This window comes from Eleutherodactylus coqui, chromosome 1 (genome assembly GCF_035609145.1).
Source record: "Eleutherodactylus coqui strain aEleCoq1 chromosome 1, aEleCoq1.hap1, whole genome shotgun sequence".
NCBI classification, from domain to species: Eukaryota; Metazoa; Chordata; class Amphibia; order Anura; family Eleutherodactylidae; genus Eleutherodactylus; species Eleutherodactylus coqui.
Window position 1 is genome coordinate 355,760,283 of NC_089837.1, and position 25,148 is coordinate 355,785,430.

A 25,148-nucleotide genomic window follows, 5' to 3' on the forward strand; every position below is an offset into this window, starting at 1 on the left:
TTCCTTTTTCCTGGATACGTGGGCCTACACACCTGCAATGTAATATGTTCAGATTTGAAATATATAATCTATTTGAGAATGTGCCACTTTAGTTATGCATTAAAAAAACGCTCTAATGGCAACAGAGTTCTGCGCCAAATATTTACATGAGAAATTCATAAAACATTTTTTCAAAATTTTAATGTGACCGTTAGGGGGTTAAATTTAAAGCAGTTTACTATGAATTTGGGTGCATCTGAATTTATTAAATCACGTATGCCTAGTTTACAGGACATGTTTATGGAATTCTTTTTAACAATAGTAAATTGCTTTTATCTACATCTGCTTTGGAAATCACGTGGAAAGAATAAAAACAAGAAGTAAACTTTGCTTTAGTGGTAAGCTTTGCTCATCCAATCTGTAATGCAGACTCTGCAGTGAGCAGGTGAATTCAAAGACCTAATTTAACAATGTGACAAAGCAATTGGGTTCTTATAGAGACTCCAAATTGTTCATTTTGTGCTTCACTGCTCTAACTAAATTGTGGAACACATTCCCCTGAAAATGATAAACCAGACAGATTTTAACAAGCCTGAGCTGTGAATATATAAGAGAGGAAAACAGCACTTACACAGTATATATGTGTGTGTTATTAAGTAGCAATTGGGTTGGGGGGGGGGGGGGGGGGGACTAGGTTGAAATTGTCCTGCCTACACATTACTGCCAGAATCTTTATCATGAGACAGATTATTTAAGGCCCTTTTACACGCAATGATTATTGTTGGATGCAAATACGCCCATCTTTCACTTTTCTGCTGTATAGGGATTTTCAGTTGGTCATGAAATGCATCATTCGGCAGAACAGCTGATAAGAAGGACCGCACGCTGTGCTCGGCCCAGGGAGCGCTGATTACATTGTCTCAGCTGTCAGTCCCGTGGCAGAACAAGGAATGGATTCAGAGAACAGACCACCTGCTGTTCTCTGAATACAGCTCCCGGCGGCTCACCCGTTACTAATTGGTACTAATAGGCACTAGTAGCAATTAGTAGTTTATGCAAAAGGATCGCTCAAAAGCCATTTTTTGAGCGAATTATCTTTGTGTGTAAAAGGGCCTTTATAATAAAATATGTATCACTGGCTCACAGCTTCTTATCATTGGGTAAAGGCCCTTTTTCATGGCACAATTATGCAAATAATAGAGTGATTTGCACTATGAGGCCTCGGTCAGACGACCGTTTTTTTGCCGCGATTTGCGGATGCGGATGCGATCTGCGCATATATAGAACCATTGCTTCGCAATGGGATCGGTCAGATGTCCGCTTTTTATGCGGATGTCCGATAAATTATAGGACACGACAAATCGCAGATCGCGCCTATCTGCGCTCTGCGATTCCTTGTGTTCTATATATGCGCTCAATGGGGCCGGTGGCAGCAGCGCGACCCCATTGAGAACATTATAGTATAAAGATCGTTCTCCTCTGCCACAGCTGTAACAATACATGAATGACAGCTGAGAGCTGCCCCTGATTGGTCCCTGCGCTCAGCCAATCAGAGGCAGCACTCACTCACCCATTCATGAATTCATGAATGGGTGAGTTAGAGCTGCCTCTAATTGGTGAGGGCTGTGACCAATCAGAGGCAGCCCATTCAGCAGGCGGGGATTTTAAATCCCCGCCTGCTGAATACTACACAGAGCAGTTCAGGAGAACTGCCGGCCGACCGCAGCTGAACTCCGGCTGCAGGGACAAGGTGAGTATATATATATATATTTTTTTATTTTTTATTTTTATTTTTTTATTTATTTATTTTTTTACACATTTTTGGATGGTTTTCAGGGAAGAGCTTATATGTTTAAGCCCTTCCTGAAAATTCATCCTGCGCTCGCCGCAGCCCATTGATCGGACAGCGCACCTTTGATCGGGCCCGTTTAGCCGAAAACGCTGCTAGCTGCAGATTTTTCGGCGAATCGTCAGCCCCGGTCACGTGATTTGCGGATGCGCATCCGTCATGCGATCCGCAAATCGCGGCAAAAAAACGGTCGTCTGACTAAGGCCTAATTCTTAGGTGTAAGTGCATGCAGTGAGCAAATGATCAGCGATAAGTTGTTAGCTTATCGCTGACCCCATCTTTCATGCAGACCTGAAAACCATTGTTTGTCAGCTGCCGCATTGTTTGGTATAAACAGACGTGTACGATTTGCTAAACAGAAAGCAGTGGCAGAAGGGTTGACTGGAGGTGTGATTATTTTCAAATGAATGATCAAAACTAATTATTCGGAGTAAATGTATACCTAGCAAATAATCGCTGCATCACTACGGGTTGCATGCTAATTCCAGTTTATCTTGCCATGTAAAAAGGCCTTAAGAATAGATAATGGAGATTATGTATTCTAAATGAGTGTCACAGTGGACTGTGAGCATTTATTCAATTAAAAGGGATCAGTGATCCATATTTGAAGATAAAATTATTATATCAAAGTAGCACATAGATATTAATTGAGCGTCTACCTGTTTACACTGAACAATCAGTCATTCATACAGAAATTGAACGACGAACGAGAAACAAAAGGATTCTTGTTCGGCGTTCAGTTGCTGTATGCATTCACATTCAACGATTATTTTCAGATTCTCACTGGATTGCAGGAATCCAACCAATAATCGTTTCGTGTAAAAGCACCTCAAGACCGGTTGAATTTCTCCAATAGCATGAAGGTGTCCGGCAGCTGCTCATCTCCCTGTACATTTGGTTGAGCTGGGCAGTTTTGTTACTATGGAAATTTTAAGGAGTCACTGCGGCAATTTTCATTCACTATGTAATGTGTGCGTGTATATCTATCTATCTGCTAGGATTACCTTGCTTAGTTATGCCTTTCTATCTGAAGATTTCTGGAGTTCTTCTTAGGCATTCTGACTAGCTGAGATTTACTTGGGTTTATGTGCTCCCAAATTAGTTTTTCAGACAGCGCAAGTCCTGCGTGGTGGATGCTACCACTCAAGCTCTCACAGTTACAGCTGATGATTGGAGGCTCCTGTCCGTTGTAATGAATGAAATTACAACTTATACTCATGACTGTATAATTATAGTCTGTATTTTACGTAGCAGAATATAGAAAATTATAATTACAGTATCCTCCCAGCAGGCAGAGATGGTACAGGTTACAGCTGTTCATCTGATGTGCTGATGCATCATGGGATTGCTAGCACAGAATATTGGAAGAGAAGCAGGGAGAAATCTCATCAAGATGTTGCCTGGTACATGAATTGACTGCAATAAAAATAGGAGACCCCCCCCCCGCTCCCCAGATTGTGACAGGGAGCAGAAATGAAAAAAAAAAAATGTATTTTTCACCAGAGTGGTCCTTTAAATGTCGACTTACAAATATAGCACACCTATGGAAAAATCCACCCCAATACATAATCTGTACTCATCAAATCGACCAATCACCAGGGCTGTTCTTTTCAAGAAGCAATGAACCCTTTAACTGCAAAGTGCACAGGTATGTGAACAGCACTGATGGATATTTTTCTAATTAGCAGAACGTTATAGTAATTTGTTGAGCAACTTATAGTACATATAACAGTACATGGAATGGTTATGGAAACTATCATAATGTAGTCAGACATTTGTTGGCACAAGTTTCTTTTAATTACCCAATGTGATGCCAATCACGTCTACTTAGCTTTGATGATACTGGGTGGAGGAGTATTTCCATACAACAAAGGCAACGGCTCAGCTTTTTAATTAGGTCATAACAGAAGTTATCAGGAATTAGTCTATAAAAGCTGAGAATTGCTTACTGATGAAAATGACATTTCACTTCAATAAAATTAATTTACATGTTAAATTGTTTGCACTTTCCTGGCCATGAATGGGGCTGTAGAACTAGAAGCATGCTCAAGGTTCCCATACACCTTCAATGGCTAGCAATCCAGCAGCTATTCTTCCCCACCTTCCCATACACACTCCGTTCTGCCAAGCATTCATGTCTTCTGAACAATGAGAAGAGAATATTCTGCTACCAGACACCTCTGGCAAAGGCTTATCTAGTACAAATGGATCAGGGATTTAAATTCAATATGCCCGATTTTTTTTTCTACTGAACATTTTTTGGGTTGGGGGGGGGGGAAGAGATGGGATATGCTACAATTTTTTTTTTCACTTCACATCACGAGTGAAGACATCACAAATGGGAATGAAACCATTGAAAATCATTGGTTTCCTAATTCTGTGTCTCCACTCTCGAATCAAGAGAAGGCACCTTTAAACACACTGATGAGTAGGAGAAACTAAGGCTATGGAGACCTTTGGGAACAACTTTTTCTTCATTTAAATGCATGCATTTAGGGGTGAAAATCATTTTTGCAATAGCGGTTAAATAAAAAAATGTTGCACTATTGGTCTTCTGCAGATTCCATACATCACTGTAGATAGAAACTGCAGTCTAATGTCCCATTTAGACAGGACGACAGTCGGCTAAACGACTGCATGAGTGCTGTCATAACCGGTAGGTTGTTAGTGTTCGTGTAGAGCGTTTAGACAGGGAGATCCTCATTGACTTTTTACGCAGCGCCTCACATTCTATATGAAGCGCTGAGTAGGGAACGTTTACACCAAGCCAGCGATCCTGCGTTGGTTTTTACACTGGTTGAAAGTGAGAGACCAGTGAATGTGAAATAAATCGTGCACGATGGCTGTGCTGTTAGACGACACTTTGCACGCAAATTTGTTTGTTTGAATGAATTTTGCGCAATAAATTGTCCCGTGTAAAGGGCCCTTAGGTCTTAACCATTTCCAACCCACTGTCTGACGTCTGAAGACATTATGATTTAAGGCTGTACAGCTCCATGGTTAGAAAACGTCTGTTGGGGTTCTCTTACTGTATATTGCCAGCCTCTCTGCTGTCGGAGCCTATCCAACGTGTCACCTCATGCAGTACTGGCTTTAGCCAGCAGATAGCGTTGTTGTATAACAGCAGAGAAAGAGTAAGCCCCCTAGGAAAAACCAGGATACAAATTGGATTGGAAAGGGTTAATAGGAGGTCAATGAAGCTGGACAGACAGCTTCTGCTCTCGTCGGACAATTCAGCTAATTTATGTCCACAACAAAGTTTATCTTTGTTACTTCCCTAAAGGTGTCTATAGCTTTTAAATGCTATTCAGGGTCTATGGAAAAGAGAATGACAATCAACCACTTGGCTCCCCCAAGTATTTTCTCTTCTTATCACATTTCTATACTGCAAGGCCATAAAAGCTTACTTCTCTTGCTTTATAGATTCTTGTGGTCCCTATTGTATATACTCCTGCCCAGTCCCGATTGGGACACTTTGTCACAGCCTACGCCTTACGATTTAGCTTGAAAAAGGCTTGCTAATTCGAAACTTTGCATTTTCCGGAGTGGCACGATTAAAAAAAAAAAAAAAAAAAGGTCCTTTTTTTATTACTATGAGTAAGTGCTCACTTTTTCTATTTTCCAGGTATTCACAAGCATCCTGTAAATCGGGTAATGTGGAAGAACGCTCCCCAGATTCATATAAAAGTATAAATGCCGATGTCAGGCATGCTGCATGAAGTGAACTGATGCCAGCATTTTCCTAGATGTACAGGGCATATGAGCATTGGTAATAAATAACTACTCGGCATCTGCCTTTTGAGTGCAGGAGTTACTAAGACCTGGCACACAGAGAAACCTGAACTAAGTTGTGCATTCCGAAAGCCAGTTCGGGCTTCTCCTCATTTCCGCCTCTTGTAATGCAGCCGGCTGCACTAAAAGAAGCCCTGCCGTAAATAAAAAATTCTTGTACATTAATGAAGCATGCGACTTGCTAACTAGAATTAAAAATACTTTTTCCAGCAAAGGTGACACCTTTGGCCAGACACCACCACCTTACACGCAGTGTCATCAGCTGTTTCATTGCAAAATTCACATTTTTGATTATTAATTTCAGAAACAGTACAAAAGAAATTCAAGTAGTGGCAATAACCAACTGTTCTAGTGAAAGGAAGAAAGAAAACCTGCACCACTTACACATTTGTAAAAGCAGGAAACCTGTGTATTAAATACATGCAGATTCACGTAAAAAAAAAAAAAGGCGTTGCAGATTTATCCATGAAAACTAAAATAAGGCATTTTGCCAATCCCTGGGCACTGCCCAGAAACCCCTGGCTTTCCCTGCTGCTCAGGTAGTTGTGAAATGGAACGTCACATTTTGAAATTGGAAAAAGTGTATGACAGACCATAACTATTCCATGGAGAGGCAGGAATCATTCCTCTCTTCTCGGAGGCTCTCAAAGACTTATAAGTACGGGCTATGAGGACCGCATTGCATGAATGCACTAAACTATTGATTGCGGTCTTCATTCTAGTCGCATTTTTAACCAAATACATGAACAATTCATGCCAGATGTTAAGTAGCTACATATATATGCAAAAACACAAAGTCCAAAAATAAAACAACAAAGGAGTGATTCAATGCGAGTCCACAGCTCCAAAAATGGCCAGGTCCAGGACCTCAGATGTATTCAATCACCATAGGAGAACTACGGAGTCAGCATAAAAGTGACCTTTTATTCACTCGTTGCAACATTTGAGTTCATCTAAACCCTTTTTTTTTTTTTTTTCAAGCAATCCTTGAAGAAGGTTCCTTAAAAGGGTTGCTTGAAAAATGTTCAGAAGTACTGAAACGTTGCAATGAGTAAATAAAAGGTGACTTTATTTGGATGTGCTGTCCCCATGGTTTTTCTAGGACGACTGAATATATCGAAAATACAATGCGGAAGAGCATTAATATTCAATATGTGACAAAATTATCTGCATCATTGGGAGAGTTGATTGAACAGATTTCGTAAATATTTTCACAGATTGGACCAATATCCACAAGCAGATTGGATTCCGCAGCGAAATCAGACCCTGCCTGCATCGGAGGACACTGCTCATCCGTCCAGGTCTTCTGCGTGCCTGCCTGTGGCTTCTATTTTCTTCACTGCAGATGTGTGCCGCCAGCACGTCGCCACACATGCGCAGGTTGTTTTTTTTCCTCTTAAACAACCTACTTTTTCGTGGAACCCACGGCCCATCCGCAATTCAATTGAGGATTGGCAGCGGATCGGACAGCTTCCATTGACTTCAATGGAAGCTGTCCATGCAGGAACCGCACTGAAATGGAGCATGCTGCAGTTTTCTGGACCAAAAAGGGGCCTCAAAACAAACCCACATACTTTAATTCATGTGTGGACGCCCTTGCTTCCCAATGGGTGGCTTGATTTGTGGATCACCCACGCAGAGTCCGCAAATCAGATCAGTCCATTGACATTGGGCCTCAAGCAGAAACTTAAGGATTTCCCATTATTGAAGCTCATTTGCCCACTTGACGCTGTTACGGTGCGTTCACACGTGATTTTCATGCATGAGTTCTGGCCGATAGCAATAGGGATTGATTGCAATTTGCTTATTCACAAGTGTTTTTTCTCTGTTTTCTTGCAAAGCATCGCCCAATGTTTCTATGGAATCTTTAAAAAAAAAAAAGGGAGTACCATGCGATTTTTAGCATTGAAACTATTGGCGCACATGCACCTTTTTCATGGACATTAATAATGCACTAGAAAATCGCAAGTACATAGTTGCGCTGCGTTTTTGTAAGCAAAAAAAAAAAACACATCGGACTCGCCCATGTTAATGCACTCTTAGGCCAGTCTCACACGGACGGGTCAGATTCTGCATGTGAGAGCCTGCAGCAGAATCCGGCCGCTGTGACTGTGGCAAGTGACCCTGCGTACATGAATTATCTTCACTGTGGTTGACCATAGATGCTCGCCAGTAGAAAATAATAAAAAAAAAAAAAGTTGTATTTCCCCGCATCGTCGCTAGGCTATGACGCAGGTATCTGCAACCTATACGCAATGTCAATTGCGGATGGGCAGCGGGTCAAAACCGGCTTCCATTGACTTCAGTGCGGAATGTGCACAATGATAGAACAAGCATGCTCCACCAGATACATCTCACAAAACGAAGGGCAATTCCCATTGTTTTATTCATGTACTTCAAGCCGCCTGTTACTGAAGAATTACACGGAAACGGATGCGCAGTTCTCGAAAATTACTTTCGTCCAAAAGCTCTTTAAAGAGTAGATAAACTGGGATTAAACCAAATTGCATTTCCAATGTAAATGCCATTATACAGAGCAGAGCGCTTGGGTTGAGTTTTTAAGGCTCTAAAGACCCTTAATCCATAAAACAAAGCTGTAAAATAGGAAGCTGAGAGACAGGAATACAATAGAGAACTTCTGCATTTGGTTGGAACTGTACACTTTCATTTCAGGTACAAATTAAAACTCAGCTTTCGAGAGCACAGCTTATATAATGGAATCTATTCAATACCAAGATTGCTATTACCGTGTTTCCCTGAAATAGCATTACCTAGCAGTCCTCGGCCGCCCACGGAAGATCATGGGAGGAACCGGAGCGAACCTGCTAGACAAGGATAATAAGACACCCCCCCCTGCAAATAAGACCGTGCCTTTTTTGGGGGCAAAAATTAATATAAGACAGGGTCTTATTCTCAGGGAAACACAGGAGTAATTTCAAAATCTGGAGCACTGCGAACAAATAATAAAAAAAAAAGTTTATGGGTGAAAACCGATAGCACATCATTCCTCGGATTACCCCATGATTTCACATATACATAGCCAAACTACTTAGATCAGAACTCCGCACTCCACTGGCCAACGAAGAAAGCGACTGCTAATTGTATGTAATATGGAAGACCCATTGATTCCAATAGGTGCTTTAGTATTGCTTTCCCCAGCAATTACAGCTGATAGCTAAGATCCCTTCAAGAGAGCACTAGCAAGTAGCACATAGTCTCTACTAGAGGAAATTGCAAAAAAAAAAGCTATTTTAAACAGAACTGATGGACAGGGATCAGGAGTTGACAAGGGGTCCTGGGAGAGTCCTCATCAAACTAGCGGTATTGGAGTCTAAAAGAAGGGAGATGATGGAATCTGAAAAAGCAACGGGGCAAGATTGTGCCTACCCAAACAACAAGGGGCATAGTGAGAATGAAGCAGCACTGAAGACGACTTGGGAAAGATAAGAGGAGAACCAAGAGGATGCAAAACTTGGAGTAGTCTTTGGAGGTCGAAAAATATTTTGAAAAAGCGTAATACAGTGAATATAGCTTATAAATAACGACAAACATTCAACTACATTTGTGAGATTTGTAAATAGGCTCATACATCCCCGAACAAATCTGTCCAAAATCCAACACCAACAATTTATGTGCCTACATTCTTTAGGAGTAAGAGCCAGGATAGGTTGGCTCAAAACACGTAAAAGGGTGCTTCTTGGTATTATATTTTATTCCATCAAGATGAACTTTTTTAATCCAAACCATTTTCCTTGGACTGCTGGGGAACGGTTATATAATTTTTGAGGAGCCATCAGTCCGTTTCTGAAGCAGCTTGGATCTCCGTACACCTATTTTCATCACTATGGACTCATGTTGTCATTATACATTTTTTCTGTGTATATATTCTTTAAAGTTACAAATCTAACACTTACCCATGATGGAATCCCTGCGAAAAACATCTCTGTCAAATATGTAAAAGGAGAGGTGGCGAAAGTTTCGTGGAATCTCACAATAGAAGTCTTCTCCATAAAAAGGGCTAAAAAGGAAGAGAAAAAGCTCAGATTAGTGCGGAAAATACACATCCCACACAATTCTTCATGTTCTACACTATAATCATGTTTAATTCATACTTGCAATTAATCTGTATTTCTCAGTACAATGTTCAGATTTTACTTTACTAACAGCCTTTCTGTATTTGATGACAGCCTGGCTGTAGTTACTATTATCATGCCTAAAGGAGTCTTCTCAGCCCCCAAGATGCTTCTTTAAGACTCTTGCCAAAATTGGAGTGGCACTGTGATGGATGCCGTATAGTGGCAGCTGACACCCATAGGCTAGTATGGTATCTATTTCGTGGATACATTTTTTTTTTTTAAGCACAGCATAGTCTACTATGCTATTCTATTACCTTTTCCTGTAGTATACAAACCTATACTGCCCTAGTGGAAACAAGAGGGCACACTTTTGAGTCCCAGAGATATACTTATTTAAAGTGTACATTGGGAACTTTCCCCAAGTATACGCTAAACACATGCTAGACATGAAAGGAAAGCGGACTGGTCATCTCTAATGTTTTCTATATACTACAAAATAGTAAAGTCAGCACCGTACTGCAGTAGTTTACAATGTATATTTACATATACTACATACAATATATATGGAAACGTATTACAATTTACATATATACTCTAATAGAGCGACATACTGGCAACTTCCTCACAATACAACATTTTAGGATGGTGCTGTTTATTTTGGGACATGAGGTTTTTGAGATCTTCAGTTAAACACCACATGAAACATTGAGTCATACTTTCCAACGTGACAAAGATCCTTAACACACTGAATGTGTATTCTCTCAGGAATGTTACAAGATCGAGTGCATCCCAACTAAAACACTGCAATGAGATCTATCCAAAGTCATTACACAGTTGGGCTAATTTACTATTCAACATACGATAGTTATCTGGCGCAGATCATGCCAGAAAATTGGCTTACACGCTGGCGCCACATTTATCATGTATTTCTAACGTACCTGGAAAAGGGACGTGGCTGAATTTGTACCAAAAATATGCCAAATTCCTGCAAATTGTGCTTGAAATGTGGTGCAATTTTTGGTGTAAACTAAGCCAAGTAACAGATTTTTCAATAAATAGTAACGAGCAATAGTTTTTTACAGACTGCTGCAATACCAATAATAGGTCTGCAAGCCAGAAGGAAAAATCAAATTCTCCATGGGTGTTGGCACAACACTGGCACAATTTACCACTTTAAGTAGTCTGAAAATGGACCACTCAGAGGCTGTGCCAATGTAATACAGGTTACTACAAGAACCAAATTAGAGATATAAGCGAGATATTTTAGGGAATTGCTCATTAGACATACAGTATATAATATACACATTTCGTTTGCGCAAAACAAAAAAAAAGGAAGCAAGCTCTAATTTCCCGCACATTTGCACAAGAAAATGGCACATACTGAACTAATTAACTTAGTTGCCTACAATGAATGGCAGGATGGTTGCACGTTTTTTGTGCACGCAAATGCGCACTATTTGTGCATGAAAAGAGTACAGTAAAACACGCCAATCGCGCAAGTTCATGACACAAATGCGCTTACGCCTGTGTGACACTGGTCTTCTTGCCAAATGCTCTGATCTGATCTGGCGTTCTACCACGATTCCCCCATTCTGACTACTTTACAGAACCTGCTGTGTAAAGGCCCATTTACACGCAAAGATAATCTTTCAAATGACTGAAAGAGTTAGCGATCTTTTTGCATAAAGTGTTAATGGCCATCATCTCCATTTGCACGTAAAAGGGCCTCCAGGCGGCCTAGATTGGACTTTTTGTGTCTGTTATAATAGTCCTTTTGTGTATTGATAAGTAAATAGTACAAATAAACAGTGCAGTTGGCTATAAGTAGTAATGGGTTACTTGTGGGTTTCATCTCACCAGTTTATACCGAGTTTAGAAGGTAATAAATCCAGAGGTCTAAAACAATAAACATGAAATAGCATTCTTTATCTGAATCGTGAAGGACAAAGATCAGAACGAAGAAGTATTTACAGGTAAAAGCCTAGTCAAACCTGTCCAACAAGTATATGAACCATTTCCACATAGCTCCAATATACCTAATGGTCCGAGTAGACCCTGTACTTGTTCATACTGTGTATCCATGAGAAATATGTGGGCGTCTACTATAATAAATACTCTTTGACAAGCCTAATATTTATTATGGCATTATGTACACTTTGCATATTTAGGGTAGATCATGGTAATTCTTGAGTAACTTTGTAAAACTTTTCCCCATTGCTCACCAAATCTTCAAAAGGACTTTAAAATGCATCCTTAGGTTAAAGGGGTTGTCCCGCGCCGAAACGGGTTTTGTTTTTTTTCAAACCCCCCCCCGTTCGGCGCGAGACAACCCCGATGCAGGGACTGAAAAAAAGAACAGCACAGCGCTTACCTGAATCCCCGCGCTCCGGTGACTTCTATACTTACCGGTGAAGATGGCCGCCGGGATCCTCTTCCTCCGTGGACCGCAGCTCTTCTGTGCGGTCCATTGCCGATTCCAGCCTCCTGATTGGCTGGAATCGGCACGTGACGGGGCGGAGCTACACGGAGCCCCATAGAGAACAGGAGAAGACCTGGACTGCGCAAGCGCGTCTAATTTGGCCATTAGGCCATTTTAGACGGCGAAAATTAGACGGCTCCATGGAGACGAGGACGCCAGCAGCGGAGCAGGTAAGTGAAAAACTTTTTATAACTTCTGTATGGCTCATAATTAATGCACAATGTACATTACAAAGTGCATTAATATGGCCATACAGAAGTGTATAGACCCACTTGCTGCCGCGGGACAACCCCTTTAAGTAAACTTCTAATCAAATATAGCACAAAACATCAATGTATAGCATACGAGGAGGTTTTGTGTATTTTGGTCACTTTAACCTTATTTATTCAACACGTCTGCATAAAATATGCTTTAACATATATTTCTCAATAAACCTGTTATTTATTAATACTTATGGCATATAAAAAGCTAAATACACAAGTATGCCATTTAACACTTTCACCCACATATATGCCAAACATCCATTTGTAACTCTGTATATATCTGTATGTGTTTCCTCAATTTAAAAATAAAAAAAAAACAAAAAACATTTTTAGCTTAGAACTTTTTTCTCTCTGCTTTTCTCCAAAAAAGAATTAAAATATATGCAAATGTTAATTATTGCATTTCTATGCCATGCCCATTGGCATTAACATGAAAAGGAAAAAGAGGTTTATAGCATGTATGCATTATCTTTGGAGGTCAAATTAGTATGCTAGGCTCCAAACTGCCAGAGGAAATAAATTCGGATTGCTCATAGTACACCTATGCAGAAGATCTACAAAGCCCCTTAAATCAATACCGATTAAACCCGCTAAAAACTACTGATCCTAACAAAAATGGGGCTCATTCACTGCTGAAACTTATCCAATTCCGGTATAGGTGGTCTGTAATACAGGTGTCAGGACTAGGGCATTCCCTAGCGGATCAGGTTGCCCCAATATACGTTGGATACATATATATTAATCTATGTCCAAAAATAGTAGCAGCCATCTACCCCCATGAAAAAACGGAATGTAGAATCCTCAAGTTTCAACCAGATACGCATAGCAGAATTACTATAAAAATATCGTCGTATTTGTCTTCCTTGCATACCAGTTGTCACTGGCTATAAATGACCCCCAACCACAGAAACCTACATGCATCCACCCACATATAGAAATTAGATTTGCTACAGATAAATGAACAAAAGGAACACTCAACATCAAAGGGTTAGATTGGAATGCTGTATTCGTGCGGTTCCAAAAGCTAAACTTAGCGCAGAACCACATCGGTGACGGCAGTCACAAGTTGTAAAAAAAAATAAAAAATTTAAAAACCCGCATACAATCCACAGTATAATAAAAGAAGATCTAGACTACTGTCCTTTTTCACATTCCAAAAGGAAGTAAATCCTTTTATCGAGATTTGCTAAAATAAAAGAAAATTTTAAACAAATCTTCAAACGCTGGCCTTGGGATGGGGGTAAGCACCTGATTTGCATAGGGTAAATATTACACTACCCATGTGCACATTACCAGCTATTGGGGTGTACTCACTTCAGAGTGACGATATGATTTGGCCTTGTGCACATGACTGCATCCAATGTGGTGCACAGTTGAACCATATTATGTACCATGCTTTGGCAACTTGCTGGCCATATATCAAACTAGATTGTCTCAGTAGAAATATGGCATCATAGGTCCAAATATGGCATCATTGGAGCATGCTACAATTTGTTGATGCCAACCCCAAGTAAAAATACGGCTGTAAGATTAGGGATCTGTACCACGAGGATTGATAGGAAATGGTTCACAATAGAATCTCTAACAAGGTTTTCTATAAATGGGGTCATATAAATTGTAGCCTGCTGGGCAAGGCCTTCATGGCAACTGACAGTTACCAACAACACCTATAAATGCCAATGGGTGGAAAAGTTGCATGTGAGCTTGAAAATTCCCATCATGAATAAAATTCTTTTACCTGCCACTTAGAGGGTGGCTTTTATTGGGAAACGTGCAGTTTATTGAGCCAAAGCTAGATGTGGATCCTGTAGGAAGGAGAAGTCGTCCTGCCTTTTATAGTTCTCTTTTTTTTTTAACCCACTGCATCAAAAACTGCAAGTGTGCTTCCCAAAAAATACTGTGTGTAAAGCCACCCTCAGGGCAGACTCACACGAATGCGTATATGCGCGTGCGGTCGCTCATCTGGCGTTGCATATTTACATGCACAACAGCATTTTAGTTTTTTACTGTGCACATGCAAGTCATGCACAGTTGCACACATAAAAGAACACACCACTACTCTCAGCTACTGAAATGGCCAATTAGTTTAATGAGTTCAAGATGTGTTTTTCCCTGCGCACAGGAAATCAAGCATGCTGTGTATATTTTGCACTACCGAATTCTGCCCAACACACACGTTAATGAACCCATTGAAATCAACGGGTTCTATTTTCTGATCACTGCACGTGCAAATATGTTTGCGTGGATCCGGCCGTAGTATTTATAAAGCCTGATCACCTGCATACACCTGGCGGTACATACAGCACTGCTCACCTTTTCAGCCTCAGCAACATCCTCCTGTATCTTCTCAATGATTAGGTTGTGTTCCTAGCCAATGGCACACTTCACTTATGGGCTTCTGCTCACGGACGGATATTTGCTGCAGAATCTGCGACGGGTGTCTGCGCTGCGGATCCACAGCAAATAGCACGCTATGGGAAATAGATTCTTCCTATGCACTTGCGGAAACCGATTGCTTAGTTCTTGGTCTCAACCTCCTAGTCTGTTTCTGTGTGATGAATTCCCATTTCTAGGACCATGCACGCCGTTCCTGATCCCCACTCCCCAGCCCTGTGCTGTGACTATATTCCTGTCCAGGCTCTTTTTTCCCCTCTGTCATCACTGTTGCAAAATCAGTTGGGGCCTAAGGATCCACTTTCCAAGTCAGAGAATTGTCAACATGGCTGATGCCCATAGATACTAGATAATATTGCTGGTTGTTGGAGTGAAGGAACAATGCCGATCAGAAACACAATGGTGCATACTTTTTTAAAAGAAAATGCACCAAGAAAGCGGCATAAACGGGCATTGTAAACATGGCAGAGCAAGTCGCCATATTTTATTTTGTTCTGTAACATGCAAGACAAATTTGAAGGAAAAACAAAACCCACACCTTACATCAATAGGTACGGCTAGACTGACCATGAATGCACCGAATTTGCTGAAGTGATGTCAGAGAAAGGTGTGTAATTTAGGCCTCCTGTCCACGGGCAGATTGGATTCTGCCCACAACGGAATCAGACCCTGCCTGCGGCAGAGGACACTGGGGTTACCTATCCGGATCTTCTATTTTTGGGTCCGTGTATGCGTGCAGAAGCACTGGCGGCGTGCATGTGCAGTATTTTTTTTTTTGTTTGTTTAACTCCTGCTTTTTTTTGTTTAACTCCGCGGACGCAGATTGGACAGCTTCCATTGACTTCAATGGAAGCAGTCCGTGCGGGATCTGCACCGAAAATTGAGCATGGTCCACAAATCAAATCCGCATGCTTTATTTCATTTGCGGATGCCCATGTATCCCTATGGGCGGCTTGATTTGTAGAGGACCAGCAAATCAAATCTGCCTGTGGACATTGGGCCTTACTGGGAGTTAGTAAATAGATTATGTAGTTTGCACTGCTTTCATACATTTTGCACCAATGTATTCATCTTCTTTGGACACAATTGATAAGTGTGCCCCATAACACATTATATCCGATGGAGCACTGTCCTGCATACTTCTACAACCATACCACCTTATATGATTTTAGTTTGTTTTTCAGTGGAATTATACAGATAACGGGTCACATTGAAGATGGAAATAAATCTAAAAAAGATTAAAGGAGATGTCCCGCGCCGAAACGGGTTTTTTTTTTTTTAAACCCCCCCCCCGTTCGGCGCGAGACAACCCCGATGCAGGGGTTAAAAAAACCACCCGCACAGCGCTTACCTGAATCCCGGCGGTCCGGCGTCTTCATACTCACCTGCTGAAGATGGCCGCCGGGATCCTCTGTCTTCGTGGACCGCAGCTCTTCTGTGCGGTCCACTGCCGATTCCAGCCTCCTGATTGGCTGGAATCGGCACGTGACGGGGCGGAGCTACACGGAGCCGCTCTCTGGCACGAGCGGCTCCATAGAAGACTGCTGAAGACCCGGACTGCGCAAGCGCGGCTAATTTGGCCATCGGAGGCCAAAAATTAGTCGGCTCCATGGAGACGAGGACGCTAGCAACGGAGCAGGTAAGTATAAAACTTTTTATAACTTCTGTATGGCTCATAATTAATGCACAATGTACATTACAAAGTGCATTATTATGGCCATACAGAAGTGTATAGACCCACTTGCTGCCTCGGGACATCTCCTTTAATTTTGTCAGATTTTTTATTAACATGACAAAAACATTGCATTTTTTTTTAACAGGGACGTGTTTTAGATCCACTGTACACCAATCAGTAGTCACAGGTTACTGTTCTAACTCACAGCAACAGAAATACTTCTGTATATACAGATATACCATAGTCCACTTATTTTTACCATTTTTTAGCCAGCGATGTCCGCCCATAGACATGCTGTGTTAAAAGATTCTCCCCTGCCCACAAGCGGAAATCAACCGCGCTATTCCGCTCGCAGAGGAGAATTGCAGCATGTTCTATTCTGTGTGGAAAAACACATGGACGGCTTCCATTGCAGACAATGGAAGCCGCTGTCCATCCCGCGATACTTCCTCTGTGAGCACAGCAGAGGTATGGCGGGAATCCACGTCACGTCACAGCCCAGCGCCGGCGCGACATGAGCTGCACTGCGCGCCGGCTCGACGAATGAGACACTCGCAGTGGATCCAGAGAGGCGAGTATGGGGTCTCTGGGGAACGCCGGGTCAGATTCTGCTGCGATATTTCACAGGCGCAATCCGACCTGGCCGTGGGCATGAGGCCTAAATAGATTAATAAAATGAATGCATTTATAAATGCACGAGCATGATTTTTTTGATAAAATGTTTAAAATTTATCAAAATAACGTTTGGTCTAATAAATTTAGGGGGATGCCTTACTAGCCATGCTAGACATATTTTGATTCCTTATGCCACCTTCAGGCTGGTGCACATGGCCAAAAATGTTGCTAAAGATAATAAATGAATAAAGTCAATCTCGTTCATATTCTCATGATTAATTAAAAGACTGAGTGAGTCAACCAGTTACCTGACACGTTCCACCGAACAGTAGTATCATGGTTCCCTAAACAGCATCTAAGCTATCCTACCAGAAGTAATTGGACACCACTATCAGTAGAATGGATTGTGTCCTATTAGCATGTCACACGTCCTAAACTATGCTACATAAGGCGTCACCCATAGTTTGTGATAGGAACTGCAACTCCTAGGCCGGCTGTGTTTCTCTGGTACCCTAGAGTGTCTCCTTGCATTCGCTCCTTGGATGTCCTTTGGGTCAGGGTGTCCCCCACCACGAGCACTTTTCATGTTCACACTATGGACACTATTAACAAAAAAAAATTTTTGCAGGCCTCCTCCTCAACATCTCCATCGACAGAGGCGCTGTCCTGATCAATTTTGGATCTGTTTGGATCAACAAGACAATGCACGTTGTCCCAAATACAACCCCTGTGCATTGAGCAGGAGGTCGGACCTGATGACCCTGGAGGTCTCTTCTAACTAGCATTCCATTCTATGATTCTACAATGCTGTTTCACATAGTTTTGAAGCTATGATGCTTCACGATTAGACAGTCTTACCCTGAACCTCACATCCACGGGTAAAACACACAGTGACAAGTGCAATATCAGGCGGGGTTTCTCCTTGTGAATGTAGCCCATATTACTCGGGTCACCGGCTAGCTTATGCTAAAAATATATCTTTTCCGCTATAATTTTCTACTGCCAGCTGAGACTAATGCAACAATATAGTTTATTGGATTAGTCAAGAAGCCTGGAAAACGCAGGTGAGAAGCTATAAAAATGATTTTTTTTCACTTGCTATTTACAACAGTCCATTTTGAAAGGACCCAAGAATAGGACTGTTCAGTGACGGAAATTAGATGTAGATGTAATCTGCTCTATATTGATGAAGCATAGGAGGCTCTCTTACAGTTCTCAATTACACCGCATAGGAAAAATTGCCATTCCAATTACAGCTCGGTAATTGAACATTACTGCGCTGTAAATCACGAAGGTTGGGGGCTTCATATGGGTCTCCTATTTGGAATTCAGTTTAGTACACCAAATAGTCTTCACAATATTTTCCCTCCACTTAAAGGGCGTTCTGCCTATAGAGATCTAATTTGAATAGATGAGCAAGACACCTTTATACTAGTGTAGTATAATATTACATTAGTTCTCCAAGAGGTTTGAATTCATTCAAAAACTGTGTGCAAGTGTACCTAGAAGAATTGATGTAATTTCCCTTTTTTTTTTTGTTCATTCGCTTTGCAAATTGACAAAAAATACTATTAACCCTTCTATTTTTGAAAGCATTCTTACTCTGCGAGTACTTTTGAAAAGTATAGTAGGTCATGTAGTATGACACTTATACTGCACATGATTAAATCTAGAAATTGCAGAATAACCCCAAACTAAGAAAACTCCAGTAATAGGTTGTACCATTTTACACTAAATTGCTAGTACATGGTAACACGCCTCTAAGGCTTTACAGATGGTAATTAAACTATACCAGTCTCCGCGCTATGACACACTGCCAGTGCATATATTAACCCTACTTGATTATGCCGATAAAATCCCCGGTAACCTGTCCTACCCTCACTTAGCTCAGGACCCTGCAGTGCATTCAAGCGCCTCTTTAGAAGACACCACTGAGCTTTGTCTGTGCAGGGACTCGCATGAGGAATAATAATGAGTTGATTCATACAAGAAAGGTCTGTGTTAATAGATTTATTTTAAGCTAGTGCTGCACAGTAAGGTCTATTACTATGGTAGCCCCATTATATACTCCTTTACTTGCCTAAAAGATCAGATTCATCTATAGAAGCACATATGAAACAGAATAAGCCAAAAAATATATATATTTTTTTATTTTATTTTATTTTTTTAGCTCCAAGACACTTTTATACTTCACCACTAATATCCAATCATGCCTTCTGTTTACCTACCTATAAAAGTGTGTATATACGTGAATGTAGATGTGCACTGAGACAAGCATAAAGGTCTATTCCCACTGCAAGCCATCATGGCCAAGCTTAGAATATCTAACTAAGCGCTGTGGCCAAAAGTACAGAAACAGCCAAGCGAGCTGTCTTATGTGGTTTCTGTAACCCCCAAAAAGTGAATTGGTATTACAGAAGCACAGCGAGCTACCATATTTCCGTATGTCGAGAGTTGCTGAAACAACGCAGCTCGCTGTCCTGCATGGTTTCCGTAAACTCCATTCATTTCTATGGGAACTATAGAAAAAAATATATAAAAAAAAAAAAACCTGCTCAGCTGTATCCATACTACTGTGTACCTGATACAGCTCTGAAGAGGAGGCGAGATCTCAAGATAGATGTGGGTCAATCCTCCTATCAGACTTCTATGGCATAGCCACAGGATATACCATAAAAGTCCAAGATGGAAATTTTAAAAAGTGTCTGGCGCAGTGCCTTCTGTCACCCTCCCTCCTAATAATGTGTACTGTCATACAATGCACAAATAGTCATCATATGTAGTCCCTATTTATAAGTGCCATACAGTATTATGCCCACATAACATTTGCTTAAATAGAAGTGCTATACAACAGTGCCACCACCATGCATTGCAAAAATAATATACTGCCTAAGTAGCAATGCTACAAAAGGTCCAAATATGAAAAAAAAATATAGTAACCAAAATAAACTCAATATGCTATAAAAAATATATAATAAAAACCGTGATGGCAGCTATAAGCCTCGCATGTCAGGCCATCGCATGGTGCCCCTTCAGCAGGTGTGCAGTGGCATAGACTGCACGGCCTAAGGCCAGTATGGGTATAGGCTGTGGGTGTGAGCACCATTTCCATTACATATCAAACATTGCACAATTATTTATTGAACCATTATCAAAAACAACATGAGAGAGAATATAGTAGCCTCTTGTAAGATCTAAGGACACTGAACAAAACAGTGGTTAGTATACATGTACACAAATACATGATTTATCACTGCATTAGGACACAAGGAATGCTGGAGACACCGCAGTCCTACATTATAAACTGTAAATCTAATGTTGCAATCTTCCCAGTTGGAGGGATGTTGCAATATGGAACATTATGAAATTAGAAATAAGGAAATGGCTTCGAATACACACGGACTCGGATGTGTCCAATATTAGACAATTACTACGAAGAGGTGCTTGATCTCTTCTACTAAGTTATGTCGCAAGAAACGGCAATTTACTGTTAGGGGGAAACTTCCGCCTGTAAAATGAAATTCACGTTATTAGTTTGTGCGCCACTAAACCTCTGAACTCAATATGGTCATTACCAGCATCATTCTGAGGGGTTCAGGCTGCAATTTGCTTAGATGGCATAGAACTAAAAAGACTATAGTGTAAGGAGAAGAGTTACCAGAGAGACTTCTCCACTATCTTGGTCCTGAACACTTCTTCTTGGTCCAAGTTCACAGTACAGTAACAATCTCGCATCTTGTTTGGCCCCGGATAAGAAGGAAGATTTTTGGCTTCACCTGAAAAAAGACATATAAGCCTCAGTTAATGATGTAAGAAAGTACTAGTCATACTCAAGCTTTAACTCAAGCCATTAATATCCATTTTCAGTCTTTAAGGCTGCTGGTGTACTCATGTAATAGCATAGATTAGGCTCTGATGAGATCATGCTTAACCTTTTTCAGAGGTATAGGTTGGGAAAATACACACGCACACGCACGCACACACCCGACATTTACCAATATACAGCCAAGCAGTGGCATACATCACCCACAGGCCACAGTATGGTAAAAAATAATTTTAAAAAATTAAGGGAAGGGAACGCCATCCCTAACTAACTTTGGTGTGGCAGACCCTGGCTAGAGGCACATCAATCTCCCAAAAGGGACGGACCCACGTCACGAACCAAGGGGCCTAGGATTGGAAAGATGAAGATGGAAGGAGCAAAATATATTACACGTATAAAAGGCAGAAGTGAATAAGCCAACACAGTATAAGTGACCACAGATACTTATCTGACAGGAGTCCGCTGCCTCAAACACCTCAGGCAGGACAATAACCAGCACCCATGCAGAGGAGGGCCCAGAATAAATATATACTTCCGTCAGAACTCACTGCCAGTTAAGGGGAAACATCTCCCTGTTGGCCAGTCTATAGTATACTGCTCAATATATTTTCTTCAAGATGCTGCTACATTAAAAAAACGCATAGTGAACTACACTTTTTTGGGAGGATTATATAGTTTGTTGCGCTTTTTTTTCTTCTTTCTTGCAGGCGCATATGCTATAGGGCGCATCCTAAAGAAGAAAATAGATTGGGCAGTATCCTTTTTTTTTTTCTTAACTTCACAGAAAAGGTGTAATGATATATACATGCCTAAAAGAGATGAAAAAGTTGACCATTTTGACCCCTTCTGTCAGCTTCTATGAATACATTTGGCATATGAGCCAGGAGTCTGACACAGACACTGAATGTAGGCCATAAAGGCAGTGTGAACATAGCCTTCAGTTATAACCTGAATCCAGTTCAAGTAACTAGCCAGTATAAACTGTTCTCACTGGTACATTTCAAATGTTTATAAAATTTCTTTTTGATATATATGTCTAAAGCAGAGGTTCTCAAACTTTTTTTGCTCTGTAGACCATTTGCCGATTTTTTTGTTTCCCGTAGACCCTGCCTAATATTGAATTTTCCTTAAAGGGGTTTTGTCATTATAAAAAAATATATCAAATACTCACCTATTTCTCCCCAGTCAGTCAGTCTTCTTACGGTTTCTTTTCCTTAACCATCTTCTCCTGGGTCCCGCCGTCCCCCGGACCTCACCTCACCTCCAGCCATCTGGATCCTCCTATTCCTGTTTTGAAGCATCCATTCTCTGCATTCTCCTTCCTGCAGGGCAGTGTACACAATGTCACTAGCATACATTGCCCAGCAGAAAGGAGAATGGCCGGCTGGAGGTGATGTGTTCCGGGGGACTGCAGGAGCCAGGAGAATATCGGCAGAGAAGATGCGGTAAGACGACTGACGGGGAAGGAATAGGTAAGTAATCATCTTTTTTTTTTTTTCCTAATACCAGAACCCCTTTAACTTAAAGGGGTTGTCTCGTGAAATCAAGTGGGGTTGTACACTTCTGTATGGCCGCCGTGGCCGGGGGGGGGGGGGGGGGGGGGGGGGGGGAGAGGGGGGGCCTGCCGCCGTGGCCGGGGGGAGGGGGGGCCTGCCGCCGTGGCCGGGGGGAGGGGGGGCCTGCCGCCGTGGCCGGGGGGAGGGGGGGCCTGCCGCCGTGGCCGGGGGGAGGGGGGGCCTGCCGCCGTGGCCGGGGGGAGGGGGGGCCTGCCGCCGTGGCCGGGGGGAGGGGGGGCCTGCCGCCGTGGCCGGGGGGAGGGGGGGCCTGCCGCCGGTTACCTGCTGCCTGGCGGTGGGTGACTGGTCGGCCGTGTTCAATCCCGGGGTCCGGTCGGCGGCTGCGGGGCGTCTGGTTGTCAGGGAGACACAGCTGGTAGCGTCTCGGGAGCGCGCACGTCGGGCTACAGCAAGCGATGGGAAAAGAGCTGGCGGCCATCTTGGGAAAATTTTTATAAGTTGCTGAAACGCTGGAACTGTAAGTACAAACCAGCTAGAAAAGTCATTTACAGGGGGGCTTAGTAATGTATGCTTAATTAGGGGGACTGGGCAAAAAAAAAAAATTCACTGCTTCCTCGAGACAACCCCTTTAATAAAGTCAAATTGGTTTCTCACAGCTGACACACTGCTGCTCACTTAGGGTTTTTTGTAGAGTGGACAATTGTAAAAAAAGAAAAGACGGACAATTTTTATTAAGATCTTTATTGAAAAAGACACAACAGGCAAATATTTGGATTTGGGACAAAAAAAAAAATCAGAACCTAGTAAAATTATAACATAAAATCAATACACAAATAATGCTGTTAATGGGAGGGATGAGCCTGATCTTTTACAATCAATTTCTTTTTCTCATACGAAGATTGGCGCTAAAACCCCTTTCCACGAGGTATGGAGATGAAAAAGCTATCAAAACCTTTATTGCGATAGTCCATAATGCAGGATAAGCCACAGGTACGCTCACAATGCGTTGCTGTTGGTATGAAAACTTGTAATAACTTGCACATGAACATAGCACACCACAAAGCAGATAGGTCTAATTAGCGCGAAAACTCTTGGGCTCTGGTGGGAAACGTGAAAATGATGCTCAGTAGAGACTTTATAGGTAAATTAGCTGCTGCGCAGGTCTGTTTTGTCTATCACCAGAGCCCAGGAAGTTTTGCATGAACGCTACATAAAGAATTTTATGAAATATCAAAGAGGTAAATAATTTCTATGGCCATTATAAGTATTAAGTACACAATCTGTGGAAGGTGTATTGTGTCATAAATGTTGATGACCTGTCTTAATGGAGTCCACTCACGCGGACTCCCATTTACATCTCATGCAACCCCAAAATTTTTTCCTTGCTGACATTGACCCCCAGCAAGTCAAAAATCGACCCCTGGGGGTCCATATAGACCACTTTGGGAACCACTGGTCGAAAGTATGTTAGCTCATCCAACAAAAGTGTGAACAAGCCCAATTGCAAGTCCAAAGGTCTTGACAGAAGTCCTCTGATAATCACCAATCACCGTATGGAGAAGTTGGGTGTCTATTGTAGAAACGTATGAGGAGCAGATACTGTAGGTAACCATGCTACTGTTGGGTGTAGAGCCACACTCCTACTTTAGAATAAAGCTGCTAAAGGTTACAGCCGTTAAGAACCCAATTTTCACTATGCCCCTCCCAATAGGATGTACTATGTGAGTGTAGACCAGACCAAGAAAGCGATTCTATGGTACTGTGCAAATGATCACTCATAAGACAGACATAGCCTACTACGGCAGACTAGCTATACCCAAAATCTGATGCCATGACACCCCATTCACTCCATCCTCCATCAACAGTAGACACCATGAGATTTTGTAACCTGACCAGGAAAGCTCCGTATACAAATCCCATAATTGGTCATAACTTTGATAATACGTTTGTTGCTAGCGTACGTCAATGGTGCCTCCTAAATGACTTTACTCGCAGCCAAGTAAAAATCAAAGTGATGCCAGATGAAATACAGAGTTGCCCAAACAACATGACAGTGAAACATTGAGTCCATACAGGGACAAACCTGCAATAAATTTACATGGAAATATCTGCTGTCATAAAGTTATTATCCAGTTGATCAATCTGCACCCGATTATATTCACTTGTCCCAGAATCAAAGTACAATTACTGCAGTTAAGAAAACCCAAAACTTGGAGTGTTAACTATAAATTAGCAAATGGGAAGCTGGAACAATGCCTCTACAGGACCACCAATTAGAAGGCAGCACTCTTGCAAGTAAATATCAGATCTTTTGAACGAAAGGAAGCTATTCATCCCACGATACGTCCACTGCAGATCTGGAATGGTGAGTATAGGGTCTCTGGGGGGCAGCGGGTCTGATTCCGCTGTGATATTTTGCAGGTGGCATCAGACCTGGCCGTGGGCATGAGGCTTCATAAGGCCATCCATTCTCCTCTGGGAAATTTATGTAAATGAAGAAAATGGAATACCACCTCTACAGCGCTATGTATTGGAAGGCAGCATTCCTGAAACTCCATTTCAGACAAACCTTGTAACAATGACTGGGAATAAGAGCCAAAGTCAGAATTTTTTCTCCAGAAAAAAAAAAAAAAAAGAAAGATTATAAATATTAAATAAATATTAGCATCGTTTACATGAAAAAAAA

The 25,148-nt window shown here is 41.7% G+C and overlaps 1 protein-coding gene across 2 annotated transcripts in view; it reads right to left on the bottom strand.

Moving 5' to 3' along the window:
- RASA3 (RAS p21 protein activator 3) overlaps positions 1-25,148 on the bottom strand; it is a 161,841-nt gene that overhangs the window by 81,070 nt on the left and 55,623 nt on the right. For both annotated transcript variants that reach the window (XM_066577243.1, XM_066577239.1), the window contains exons 2-3: positions 20,781-20,898; positions 9,535-9,638 (exon numbers count right to left, since the gene is read on the bottom strand). In XM_066577243.1, the coding sequence (XP_066433340.1) occupies positions 9,535-9,638; positions 20,781-20,898 (222 nt within the window). The remainder of the gene's footprint in view (positions 1-9,534; positions 9,639-20,780; positions 20,899-25,148) is intronic.